The sequence below is a fragment of the Notolepis coatsorum genome, assembly GCF_963971535.1.
Source record: "Notolepis coatsorum genome assembly, chromosome: 14".
Taxonomy (NCBI): Eukaryota; Metazoa; Chordata; class Actinopteri; order Aulopiformes; family Paralepididae; genus Notolepis; species Notolepis coatsorum.
Window position 1 is genome coordinate 64664680 of NC_140178.1, and position 14868 is coordinate 64679547.

General features: G+C 47.3%; 1 protein-coding gene across 1 annotated transcript; it reads left to right on the forward strand.

Annotated features, from left to right (window-relative positions):
• The first annotated feature begins 983 nt into the window (after positions 1-983).
• socs3a (suppressor of cytokine signaling 3a) lies at positions 984-4131 on the forward strand. The gene is made up of 2 exons (XM_084328606.1): positions 984-1167; positions 1915-4131. The coding sequence occupies exon 2, from the start codon at positions 2069-2071 to the stop codon at positions 2702-2704; it is 636 nt and encodes a 211-aa protein (XP_084184732.1). The 5' UTR covers positions 984-1167; positions 1915-2068; the 3' UTR covers positions 2705-4131.
• The last annotated feature ends 10737 nt before the right edge of the window (positions 4132-14868 follow it).

Consider the following 14868-nt stretch of genomic DNA (forward strand, 5'->3'; position numbering starts at 1 on the left):
CCCCACACACACGCACGCACGCACGCACGCGCACACACACACACACACACACACACACACACACACACACACACACACACACACACACACCCCTAGGCTAAGAGTGATCCAGCATATAGCTGAGTCAGCAGGAAGAGGGAAGGGAGTGTGTGTGTTGGGGGGGGGGGGGGGGGTGTATCCACCATTCATGATTGTACTGTGATGTGTATAACCTATAATAACTTTTAAGTAAGTAATAATAAGCAGTACAAAACATACTGCTTTTGGAGAATGTCTTCCTTCAAAACTGGATGTTAGAACCTTAAGTAGAATGATAGGGACTTTGGAATAGGCATAAAACAGTATCAAAACCATTGCTATGGTAGGGAGGCTGCCATAATAACAAAATAAAGGCATAATAAACTTCCATAGCAATGGGGAAATACTATCATTCATGCGTTCATGCCAGCTGTTGTTGCTAAAAGTAATGTCCCCTGAACCATACTGGTGCCCTCTATGGGCGGTTCAGCCACATGGTACTCTGCCCGAGCTTGCATACGGTAATGCTCTTTTTAGGAGGAATTATGATGCACTTACAACAACTATCAAAAATGTGACATATAACCTCAAATTTAAAGTTAAAGTTAAACTTGATCAAATCAAACTAATAAATCTATGATATATAACTCTAAATTCATGTTAATGTGTACCCCTCCTGGCCTGGTGACAAAAAAAAGCTTCCTAGAACGATGATTATAACATGATCATTGCATTGCACCATAGGCACGTTGATACAGACAGAAGACGCATTGCTTGGAACTCTCTCCTTAACTTCATTTAGAAGGAACAGCACGGGGGAGGGGACTTCATACCAGGAAACCTTAAAAAAAGAAGCTTACTGTCAAATCTGCCAAGAGGCCTTTACTGGAAGGAGGGAGGAGCCTCCTGACACATATGAGCGCTACTCTCTGTGGCAAATGAACTCACTACAACCCACTGGGCAATGAGAGCACACACGGGCTTGTATAGTGCACTGAAGGAACACGACTCAACTCTGTGAAGTGTGCATTGCCGAGGATTTTACATTCATCACAATACTATCCCAAGAGAACATCGTCAACAATTCAATTTACTCAAGGATTGTGAAACATTTGGATTTAAATTCACAAGTTTTGAGAATCAGCGAAGGTAAGAGTCGTGACCGTTATGTTTGTATTCCTGTTTTTTATTCCCTTTTAATTGCTTTCACTTTGAAAGTAACTCAAGACTTAAATAAGTGGTAAACTAAGTTTGTGAATATGCTGAGTGATAGTGTAGGACCGGTCATATGTAAATTAATTGCGCAACGGTTCACGGACTATGCTGTCTTTACTGGAACCGGCCGAGGTGCGTGAGCCCCGGGGGCAGATCATATTAAAAAACTTTCCCGTAAATTGTGGCAACTCATAATTGTTGTATGCAGATTTGACCGTGCATTTATATCGCTACTCTAGCCCATCCAACTATTAAGTATACGTTAATAAGTAGATAGCGATTTGCCCACTATGAGCAACTCTCAACTTTTAGCCTAAGAAGGGAATCGAGCAGGGTTGAATCGTGGTGTGTTTCTTCAGGGGGGAGTTTGTGGGCCCATGATGTACAACCACATTTGCAATAACCAAAGCATAGTCTTTGCCTAAGAGCTGCATTGGTCGAACAGTATCACATTACCCCTCATCCTGTCACAGTTCCACTATAAATAAATCAGATCTGGACGATCATATTAGTGTGTAATTAAAAGATAGATAATGAATTGTTATATTCCTTGTAATAAATTGGCATTGGCCATCGACACCAATGCTACATGTTAATCATGTTTTAATGTAAACACTAGGCCATACTGTGCTCACTTGTTCCATACAGATTCCTAATACTTCTTGTCTTTTGTCTTTTCAGGTGTTACATCTCCGGACTGACTTCAAGATTTAGTGACAGCTGACATCCACTCGCTCTCTCAGAGAGTCCTGAACCTCTGTTTGACCCCCTCTCTTCTCTTTGTCTGCGTGGTGCCCAGTGCTCACGAAGCAGTCCAGAGGGCGGGCACAGCGCCATGGTAACTCAAAGCAAGTTTAACTCCGCAATGAGCTGCAGCCCCTTCGACGCCAACATGCGGCTGCCTCACCGTTACAAGACCTTCAGCTGCCGGACGCAGTACCAGATGGTACTCACCACGGTCCACAAGCTCCAAGAGAGCGGCTTCTACTGGGGTGCCATTAGTGGCAAGGAGGCCAACGCCATGCTGTCGTCTGAGCCCACCGGAACCTTCCTCATCCGGGACAGCTCAGACAACAGACACTTCTTCACCCTCAGCATCAAGACGGCGTCGGGTACCAAGAACCTGCGTATCCAGTGTGACACAGGCTCCTTCTTTCTGCAGACAGACCCCAAGAGTGTCCAGTCTGTCCCCCGCTTTGACTGTGTCCTCAAGCTGGTCCATTATTACATGCCCCAGAGCAAGGGGGCCTTGTCGTCTGTGGGGAACACACGTGGCGGGAACGCCTACTACATCTACTCCGGAGGGGAGAAGATCCCCCTGGAGCTCATCAAGCCCTTTTCCTCCAGCTTGTCCACCCTGCAGCACCTGTGTAGGAAAACGGTCAATGGACACTTGGACATATCTACGAAAAGGGACCAGCTCCCCCATCCTCTCAAAGAGTTCCTCCAGGAGTATGATGCTCCTATTTAGAGACTGTGGACTGGTGCCACTGAAGGGGGCCAGAGACTTAAGAGTGATGAGGGAACTCAGTGGTTGCAGAGTAGCCATGTTCCTATGTTCCTGACACCTGAGAAGATAAAACGCTACCAGTGTCTTAAGCAGGATATGGTTGAATCAAAGAAGCGAATGGATGTGGATGGGTCTTATACCTCCATAGCCCAGGCCTGAGCTGGTCATAAGAAACAGTACTGTACTGGCGAGTTGAATTCAACAGGTCTACAGCTCTCACCATCAGCCGTTCCAGAACCTCATTCAAGGTTGAGCCATTGAGTCTGTGTGGACTAATCCATTAAGAGGGTCGGCAGAAAGAGTGCACAGCTATAGATTGGGGTGGAAGCAAACAGCACCTTCCTCAATTCTATGACCTAAAAATTCCTTCTGAAGGCTGCTTGAATGGGACTCACAGCCAGCAAACCAGACAGAGATGACGCACACGTTCCTTCTGCTGCTAACCATGGGGCTGTAGGACTGACAGACACACACAAACCAGCCTTAGAAAATTATTCATCCATTATAGCTGGACTGGCTTTTATGACTGGACTGGCTCTAGCTGGCGCTGGATGGTAGTCATCATGGACATAAATCAGCCTCAAACCTGGAAGTATTAGACATGTCAGACCAGCCCTCTGGGATCTTTAAAGAGTTCTGAGTGGGCATACGCTGTGAATTCACAGACAAATGAACATTGGTGGTGGCGTCTTTTGTGAATCGCTGTAGCCCGGACATAATCAGAAAAGGCTTGAACTTTGTCCTTCATGTTACAGAAGTTACAGAAGAAATGTCAAAACCAAAATGAGGCCTTTTTTTAGACATGACTTATGTGGAAAGATGTGTAACAATAACATTCATCGGAAGGGTTTATTATGCCAAACTTGCCTGAACTAGCCAATGAACATGACTAAATGTCAAATCAATCTCACGTGGGGTCACTTTAGACTAGAGTACAGTATCACTGCTTCAGGGCGAGTGAGCCTACAGATCCTGACACAAACCCCAAAGGAGTCAGCAGCATCCGCACCACAGGCAGGATACCAGTCACTTGCTATTGAATGTATGAGAATCTATTTTTTTTTCTTACAAAAAGAGGTTTATATTATTTGATAGATTTTCCTTAAAACAAGACAATGTTTACATTTGTGAAGATAAATAGCATGTCTGTGTTTCTCCTATCTTTTATAAAGATGCAATGCCCAGCCAGTACACTGGCTGTAGATGTGTGAATGATATTTGAAGAGATGTTGAGACATAGCAGAAGCAAGCAGACTGAAATAACTTTGCACATATTTATATTTATATGATCATTTCAATAATTTATAATAAAAAAGACACTATTTTTCTATGAATGGACTTCCTGTTGTGTGCTTTGCTTTTTGTGGATTAAAAACATTGAACCATGATCAGGTACAAATACACCATTTGAAACATTGGGAGGTACAAATACACCATTTGAAACATTGGGAGGTACACATACACCATTTGAAACATTGGGAGGTACACATACTGGCTTTTCTTTTTTACCCGCTTGGGGACCAGGTTTCCATGATGCCAGTTACCCAGGTGGGGTATCTCCCAGGCCTTTCTGTGTGGAGTTTGCATGTTCTCCCCGTGCTCGCAAGGGTTTCCCCCCCCGATAAGATAAACCCAATGGAAAAACATGCACAACAACAAGATCGCTAACGCTGTGGCGTCCTTGACGAAGACGGACAGGAGCACTTGGATTGGTCCCCTGGCGCGGCTCACGTGGCGCCTGTCTGCTCCCGGCTGCCCTTGGGGGGGAAGGACGACGGGATGGGTTAATCGCAGATACGCATTGTATGCATGGTTCGCATGTGTGCCAAATGATGACCTCGGAGCAGGTCCTAAATTATTATTATTATATTATTATTACACCATTTTGGGAAAGATCCTCTACACTAGTGGTCCCTGACATTTTCCTGCACACATGTTAAAATTAAAGGTCAACAATTTAAAGACATTTTCCTTGGTTATCCCACAACATAAACACTTATAGTAAACATATTTTGCAGTACACTCAAGTTCTCTATCTCCTTTCATATGACTATTTGCCTCCAATTCATGGAGGCCTCAGCCCTCCCTCACACATAACACACACAAACCCTTGCATCTGAGCCCCCAGTTGGGAATCACTGCCCTGCACAATATTGCATAATTAAAGCCAAAACACTGCATTTTATTGCAATACAAACAAGCAGCTGAATATATCATCACTTTTAATCTTTTTGCTGTGTTATGAATGCCCTTAAAATATTCAATGTCATGATAAGCAGAGATGCAGTGGAGGGTAAACCCACCTACATTCTTATAATTAAATACAATTTACCCACTCTTTTAAGCTAATATAAACCTAATGATTTAAATGATAGTTATCAGATGGATGGAAGTTACATGCAAATGTAACTTCGAGAAGACACAGCTTCACATACGTACATAGTGACATTATTGATAGAGTATACTGTACATGTCTCACCTGTTCACTCAGGTAAGAGTGTGCACATACATCTGAACCAAATAGGGCAGATACTGAGCCAAAGGTGAGCAATTTCAAATCAACAAATTAATAAAAAGCTTGCACACTGCAGAGCTCCAATGTTCAATTATTAAATTATTTATTGCACCTGAATAGTGTTGTCTCCAGCTAATGCTCTTCTTTAGATTTACTTCAGACTTTCTTCAGGACTATTGGGGTAGAGATAGTGGCTCAGGAGGTAGAGCGGTCATCTGGTAATCAGAAGGTTTACAGTTCAATGCCTGCTCCTCCTGGCAGCACGTTGAAGTGTCGTTGAGCAAGACACTTAACCCCTAACTGCTCCCAATGAGGAGGTTGGCACCTTGCATGGTTACCTCCACCGTCGGTGTGTGAATGTATGAGTGAATGTGAGGCATAAGTTGTAAAGCACTTTGGATAAAAGCACTATATAAATGCAGTCCATTTACTATTGTGCTGGCCTCTCACACCTGGCCCACACCTTGGTAACCTCATATGACCTCACATTATTGATTATTGTACTTGATGAATATAGAGTTATGTATACTGAGTGTATACTAGAATGTGTGTGTATATGTATGTATGTATGTATGTATGTATGTATGTATGTATGTATGTATGTATGTATGTATGTATGTATGTATGTATGTATGTATGTATGTATGTATGTATGTATGTATGTATGTATGTATGTATGTATGTATGTATGTATGTATGTGTATTATATACACTGTACTTAATATGTATGATTCTTTATATTAATGGGGATAAGTGTTATTGCACATGATGTGACCAGAGCAATATTGTAGTCGAGTCACTAAATATTGAGTCAGAGTCGAGTCTCGAGTCCCCAGTGTTCGAGTCTGAGTCCAAGTCCGAGTCACCAAAGAAGAGCCTGAGTCGAGTCCGAGTCGAGTCCCCATTACCAGAGTCAGAGTCAGAGTCCAAGTCATCAAGGTGAGTCCACTCCACAGATGTCTGTTGAAGTTTGAGGTTGCCCCAGTCTTCTCTTCAATAGTTTGTTTACATATAATGGTAAATGGTAAATGGCTGCTTTTTTATATAGCGCTTTTATCCAAAGCGCTTTACAATTTGTTCCTCACATTTTACCCATTCACTCACACATTCACTCACACATTCACACACCGAAGGCGGAGGCGACCATGCAAGGTGCCAACCTGCTCATCGGGAGCAATTAGGGGTTAAGTGTCTTGCTCAAGGACACATCGACACGCTGCCCGGGAGAAGCGGGAATCAAACCGGGAATCTCCGGATTGCCAGACAACTGCTCTACCTCCCGAGCCACTGTCGCCCCACATATCGAACATCTAGCAGTGCTCTTGCTGGAATTTGATGTAAAATCACACGTGTCTGCCCTTGACTTACTTGACTTAAACCCTTTTGCTCTTTGGGGAGCATAGGTCATTCATGAAATCTCTCCAGCTGGTTCGGTGTTGGGCGATTTTCTCTGCTTCCTTCCATGATGTTCTTTCTTCCTTGAGATTCACCTCGACAGACCTTCTCCAGCTGTTTCTGGGTCTTCCTGGCTTTCTCTTCCCCTGTGGGTTCCAGGTTAAGGCCTGCCTGGTTGTGTTGGAGGATGGTTTTCTCAGGGTGTGTCCAATCCAGCCCCATTTCCTGCGTTTGATTAGGGTTTCAAGTGGTTCTTGTTGAGTGGTTTGCCAGACCTGTTCGTTTGTGATGGTGTTTGGCCAGTAGATTCCCAGGATGTGTCGTAAACATCTGTTTATGAAGGTTTGCAGTTTGTTTGAGGTTGCTTTTGTGGTTCTCCATGTTTCTGCTCCATATAATAGAACTGATTTGACATTGGTGTTGAAGATGCGGAGTTTGGTCTTTGTGGAGATGTGGTTTGAATTCCATGTTTGCTTCAGTATTAAAAATGCTGTTCTTGCCTTCCCTATTCTTGCTTTGATGTCTTTGTCGCTGCCTCGATCCTTCCCCACGATGCTTCCCAGTGTCTGCCCTTGCACAAAATTAAATAATATTACGGTATTAATATAGCCATCAATATCTTATGCCAAATGATTAGGGCCTATTACAAAAATATATATAATTAAATTAATTAACAATGAACAAGTCCGAGTCTGCACCTTCTGAGTCCGAATGCAGTCAATGCTTGAGTCCAAGTCCAAGTCAGAGTCATCAGTGCTCAAGTCCAAGTCGAGTCACAAGTCCTGAAAATCTGACCAGGACTCGAGTCACAAGTCCTGGAAATCAGACCAGGACTCGAGTACTACAACACTGGACCAGAGCATACAGTCTATCTAAAGATGGCAACCATGTTTGTATGTTTAAGACGGAAGACAAACGTTAGCTCGAAACGTCAATACTACTACTATTCAGGTGCAATACATTATTTAACATTGGAGCCCTGCAGTGATCAAGCTGTTTATTTGTTAATCCGATCTTTATCTTTAGTGTTGAGTGTCTGCTTCAAACAAAATACAGCAGAACGATCACTCCTTTTATTTTCTAGAGAAAAAGGAGTGCCTACATGCTCTATATGACTCAGTAGATTCTATGTGTGTGTGTGCTTGTGCATGTGCGTGTGTGTGCATGTGTGTGTGCGTGTGTGTGTATGTTTTATGAAACAAATTTATAAGCACTGACATGGCCCTCATTACAAACACTCTACTTTGCTGTGTTTCAGCTCAAATTGAATGCCCTCTCATTTGGTCGGTTCTCCGAGAGAAAAGCACACAAACTACTTTTCATATTCCCAGAAATAACAATCCCCCTGGGGAAGAAAGTTATAATATAAGCACTATTTAAATTCAATTCAAACCTTTATTTATTCTCGAAAAGACAATTGAGGTCACCCTCATTTTCAATGTCGTTGAGACTTTACAGACATTTCAATGCACACATTTCTACAATATATAACAATAATAAATATGAATAACTATCTATATAGTACTTTTTTTCACACATGGACCGCAGTCCAGAGTGCCCCACAGCAATTAGTATAAAATGGACATAGTCATAAAATCAGCACACAATTGACAGAATAAAAAACAATGCCTAAATTTCAGACATAAGAATAGGTATAAAATACAATAAAAGTAGTGCAATGTAAACGTGTGTCAGAATGCAGGTAGGTGAATTCCAATGGTTGAAGGCAATCACAGAGACAGAGAGTGTTTACTCTTGAACAGGTTCGACTTTAATAGTAAGAACACAGAGTAAATTCTAAGAGAGAACAAGTGCTAAAAGCACAAGTGTAAGATAAGGTAAATGGGAGCTTATTGGAGGTCCAAAGTAGAACCGTCCGCGTTATCCCCGAACGCAATTAGTGAAGACCTGACAATGGACAAGCAGAAGAGAGGTATGTTAAATAGAGACAAAATACCAACATTCCACACACACCCCCGTGACAGCCAATCAGGAACCACCCCTAAGTGACAGCACTAATTGACAGGGAAATGACAGGTGACAAGCCCAGTGACAAATGCCAGGAATGTGCGTGGTCACCGACCGAGGTCGGTGTCCAGAACGTAACAGTACCCTCCCCCGACGAACGGCACCAGACGTTCACCTAGGAGCCTCGGGATTCAGCCGCCGGAAATCAACGATCAGGCTGGGATCTAAAATATCCCTTTGAGGCACCCAAGAACGCTCTTCTATCCCGTACCCCTCCCAATCCACCAAGAACTGAAACCCCCTACCCCTCCGCCTACAACCCAGTATCCTCCGCACCGTGTAAATGGGTTGACCGCCAATAAACCGGGGCGGAGGAACCACAGGCAGTGGCGGGGCCAAGGGCGATGAGAGGAATGGCTTCAACAGGGACACATGAAACATCGGATGAACCCTCATAGAGCTCGGAAGTCGTAGCTTGTAAGCCACTGGATTAACCCGATGAATCACTTTAAATGGTCCTATAAAGCGAGGAGCCAGCTTCTTGGATTCCACCCGGAGAGGGAGATCCCGGGTGGAAAGCCAAACCCGCTGCCCTGGACGGTAAACTGGAGCCGGACGACGCTTACGGTTAGCCTGCCGTTGGGTACTGACCGAAACCTTCTGTAGCGCCTTCCGAACCTGTTTCCACGTCCTGCGACAGCGAGCCACATGTGCCTGGGCCGAGGGCACCTCCGCCTCCTGCTCCTGCTCGGGAAACAGAGGAGGTTGAAAACCATACTGGCACTGAAAGGGAGACATACCGGTAGAAGAGGAGAGAAGGGTATTATGCGCGTACTCAGCCCAAGCCAACCTCCTACTCCACGTTGCCGGACTACCGGCAACGTAACACCTCAAGACCCCCTCCAAATCCTGGTTGACCCTCTCCGTCTGCCCGTTCGACTGTGGATGGAACCCAGACGACAGACTGACAGAGGCGCCGAGGCCGGCGGCAAACACCTTCCAGAACCTGGAGGCGAACTGAGGACCCCGGTCCGACACGATATCTGCTGGCAGCCCGTGGACCCGAAAGACATGCTGTATAATTAAATCAGCAGTCTCCCGGGCCGAAGGAAGCTTGGGGAGAGGGACAAAGTGAGCCGCCTTAGAGAACCGATCCACCACCACCAAAATGGTGGTGAATCCGTCCGAAAGGGGAAGACCAGAAATAAAGTCCAGAGATATGTGTGACCAGGGTCGTTTAGGAATAGGAAGTGGTCGGAGGAGACCCGCCGGTGCCCGTCGAGAGGTCTTACTACGTGCGCACACCGGACAGGCCGCCACAAAGGAACGCGTATCCCCCTCCACTGTCGGCCACCAGAACCTCCTACGGATAAATTCCAGGGTCCTGGTTGCCCCAGGGTGGCTGGTGAGGGATGACGCATGTGCCCACTGTAGCAAGCGTGAGCGCGCCACCTTGGGAACATACGACCGTCCCGGAGGACCCCCACCAGGATCGGGCTCCCGCGTTAGCGCCGACCTTACCACCTTCTCTATGCCCCAAGACACGGGTGCCAAAATCAAGGCCGGTGGAATAATGGGATGGGGCTGCTCCTCCCGCCCAGGAAGATCAAACTGGCGCGACAACGCGTCAGGTTTGATATTCTTGGAGCCGGGTCTATAGGAGATGGTATATCGAAATCGTGTGAAGAACAACGTCCACCTGGCCTGGCGAGCGTTAAGGCGTTTAGCCCCTTGGATGTAAGCCAAGTTCTTATGATCAGTCCAAATAATGAAAGGATGTGCCGCCCCCTCCAACCAATGTCTCCACTCCTCCAGTGCCAATTTGATCGCCAATAACTCCCGATTACCCACGTCGTAATTACGCTCGGCTGGTGACAGACGGCGAGAAAAAAAAGCACACGGGTGCACTTTCCCATCCTTTAAGCATCTCTGAGAGAGCACCCCCCCCACCGCGACGTCAGAGGCATCCACCTCCACAATGAACGGAACCTCCGCGTCATGGCGGATCAATACAGGAGCGGATGTAAAACGACGTTTAAGATCGCAGAAGGCCGACTCAGCCCTAGGCGACCATTCAAAGCCAGGGAGAGAGGCTTTAGTGAGAGCTGTTAAGGGATCGGCTAAGGCGCTAAAATTGCGAATAAAGCGCCTGTAAAAATTTGCAAAGCCCAAAAACCGTTGTAACCCCTTGAGCGACGAAGGCCGTGGCCAGTCCAAAACTGCACTCACCTTGGCTGGATCCATGCGCAGATCGCCCTTCGTCAACACAAAGCCCAGGAAGGACACGGTGTCCGTGTGAAACACACACTTCTCAGCCTTAACGAATAGTTGATGCTTGAGGAGACGGTCTAGCACCTCCCGAACGTGCATTTGGTGTTGCACCATATCGCGAGAAAAAATCAGGATATCATCTAAGTAGACAAACACCGACACCCCAATCAAGTCTCGCAGCACGTCGTTAACCAGGGCTTGGAAGACTGCCGGAGCATTAGCCAAACCAAAGGGCATGACCAAATACTCATAGTGCCCATTGGGTGTGTTAAATGCAGTCTTCCACTCGTCTCCCTCTCTAATCCTGACCAGGTTGTATGCATTACGTAAGTCAAGTTTAGAAAAGACCTGTGCCCCCTGTAAGCACTCAAAGGCTGTGTCCATGAGGGGTAAAGGATATCGGTTCTTGATGGAAACGTCATTCAATCCCCTATAATCAATGCATGGGCGCTGATCCCCATCCTTTTTATCAACAAAAAAGAAGCCAGCGCCGGCAGGGGAAGTGGAAGGGCGTATGTGCCCCGCAAGCAATGCCTCCTCTATGTAGGTGTTCATGGCCAAGGTTTCGGGGCGTGAGAGAGAACATTCGCCCGCGAGGCGGGGAGGTACCGGGTAGAAGATTAATGGGACAGTCGTATGATCTATGAGGCGGAAGTGCTTTAGCACGCGTCTTGCTAAAAACATCCGCCAGGTCCCAATAGATCTCAGGCATCCCTACTAAATCGGGATTAGAGGGTAGATCAGAATCTGCCACGCTCCCCACCATCCTGGAGAAAGAGGGAGGAGACAAAAGAGAAGAGGGGGGGGGAGACAAGGGTTTGGGCAAACTCCCGCTGACGATCGACTTGACGTTGGCCGCCGTTGAGAGTTCGCCCGTGCTCCAATTAATGACACGAACACATGACGACAACCAGGGATGACCCAACACCATGACAGAATAGGGGGAAAAGATGACAAAAAAAGTAACCCATTCCCACTCCCCACCCTCCACCCGGATGTGTAAGGGAACTGTGCGCTGGGTGACGCTCCCACTGCCCAGGGGCCGACCGTCCAGGGCATAGACTGGTAAGGGAACCCCTAAATCCTCCACCGGGGTTCCCCACTCCTTCACCAATCCCACGTGAATAAAATTGCCCGCCGCCCCTGAGTCAATGAGAGCCTTAGTTCCCCTAATGTCACCCCCACAGTTGATCGCCACCTCAAAAAATGTTCGAGAATCCGTGGTTTTGGCAGGAATGAGCCCGCCTGCTGGCGCCCTCTCGAGGCCCGACGGCGCACCTTCCATCCCCGATTGGCGCCGAGCCGATACAGCCTGGACCCGACAGCTGCCGAAGCGGTGACCGGTGCGGCTGCACCGGAAGCAGCGTCGCTCTTTGATGAAGCGCTGCCTCTCGTCGTCCGAGAGCGACAGCGCTCCAAGCTGCATGGATTCATCACCCAGTGGCCCACTCGTGTAATGCATGGAATTATCAACACCAGGAGAAGAAGGAAAACATACCTGGAGCTGGGTGTTGTTGACATGCTCCTTCTCCCTCTCCCGGTGCCGATTATCCATCTTGATGGTGGTGTTGATCAGCACTTCCAGCTGCTCGGGGATCTCACGCGCGGAGAGAGCATCTCGCATCCGCGCTGAGAGTCCCCTGACGAACAGAACCACGCAGACGTTCTCCGCCCAAGCTGTCTCCCGAGCCAAGATCCGAAAATTGATAGCATAAGCTGCGACTGTGCGGAGGCCCTGCCGGCAGTCGAGAAGACGACCACCAGCCTCGAAGATCGAGAGTACCCGGGAAGTATCGAATACTCTTCTCAATTCCCGGGTAAAGGCGTCCAGACTGTCGCAGATTATCGCCCCTGCCTCTAATTCCGCCGTAGCCCAGGAGAGAGCTTGGCCGGTGAGCAGTGTGATAATATACGCTACCTGCGCTGTCTCCGATGGAAATGATCGTGGTTGCAGCCGGAAAACGAGTAGACACTGGGTGATGAATTCCCGACAACCATCCGGTGATCCGTCATAGCGAGCGGGCGCCTGCAGATGTGGTTCGCGGGACCGCTCCTGGACCCCGAACACCCCCCGACTTTCCTCTGCGTGGAGCGCTGCTTCCCCCGCCGCCGACTGCACACCAGCCACTCCTTCTTGGGCTTGTCGGGCTGTGGCCAACGCCGACTGCGCCACCGCTTGGGATGATCCGACGACCCCATTGAGTCGGATTAACTCGGCGCTGACCAGCTGCTGATGTTCCTCCATCCGTGTCTGGGCTGCTCCCTGCGTCCGGAGCATCTCCATGATGGCCTCCATGGAATTCTGATGGTCAGGTCTTCTGTCAGAATGCAGGTAGGTGAATTCCAATGGTTGAAGGCAATCACAGAGACAGAGAGTGTTTACTCTTGAACAGGTTCGACTTTAATAGTAAGAACACAGAGTAAATTCTAAGAGAGAACAAGTGCTAAAAGCACAAGTGTAAGATAAGGTAAATGGGAGCTTATTGGAGGTCCAAAGTAGAACCGTCCGCGTTATCCCCGAACGCAATTAGTGAAGACCTGACAATGGACAAGCAGAAGAGAGGTATGTTAAATAGAGACAAAATACCAACATTCCACACACACCCCCGTGACAGCCAATCAGGAACCACCCCTAAGTGACAGCACTAATTGACAGGGAAATGACAGGTGACAAGCCCAGTGACAAATGCCAGGAATGTGGGTGGTCACCGACCGAGGTCGGTGTCCAGAACGTAACAAACGTGCAGATTAAGAATAGGCATAAAATAAGTACAATGTCGCTCAAAGGCATGTTAACCCCCCCGGAACGCGTGTATACCTTCCGCAACGGAATTCGGTTTCCGGGTTCCTCTGATTGGCCGCGACCGCCACGTGACCCGCCGCCCTATCCAGCGCTGCCGCTGCCGCGCGCGACAGAGCGAGCGGCCGCGGACTCGCTCGCTTCCTCAATTTATACGCATGGAAGTATTGACTGAATGAATGAATGAATGAATGAATGAATGAATGAAAACTTTATTTAACAGATTGCAGAATGGGTACAATACAGTACGGCTCAATACACACAATTGTTAAGGGGATGCAGACCTGAGAAAGACGTTTGTCTTGTTTACATCAGGGTCCTCCATTTTCAATTCATATAGAACGACTACGGCGTAACAAATCATTAAAAAAATATACCGTTAACTGGAATATGTTGTGCCTTTACACATATGTTGGATTATGTAATTGGTTTGTCATGACAAACAAATAAAAAAATTGCGATTTACCCGCTGGCTACAACAACACTCAGTGACTGCATGTAGTCAGAGCCAGAGCTCAGCGATGCAGCTCGCGGCAGCACATTCTCGCCGCGGGCTGAGCTCTGGTGTCCGCTGGAGCAAGCCAGAGACAGCCGGCGATGCAATATTTAATTTGTTTGTCATGACAAACCAATTACATAATCCAACATATGTGTAAAGGCACAACATATTCCAGTTAACGGTATCTTTTTTTAATGATTTGTTACGGCGTAGTCGTTCTATATGAATTGAAAATGGGGGACCCTGATGTAAACAAGACAAACGTCTTTCTCAGGTCTGCATCCCCTTAACAATTGTGTGTATTGAGCCGTACTGTATTGTACCCATTCTGCAATCTGTTAAATAAAGTTTTCATTCATTCATTTATTCATTCATTCATTCAGTCAATACTTCCATGCGTATAAATTGAGGAAGCGAGCGAGTCCGCGGCAGCTCGCTCGGCAGCGGCAGCGATGGATAGGGGGGGCGGGTCACGCTGGATAGGGGGGCGGGTCACGTGGCGGTCGCGGCCAATCAGAGGAACCCGGAAACCGAATTCCGTTGCGGAAGGTATACACGCCCCCGGAACAGGCAGTCCCCCAAACACCCCACACATCAATCCCTACCAGATCCCCATCCAAGACCCCCCCCCCCCCCCCCCCACCGCTATTACACTGGTACATTAGTAAACTATTACA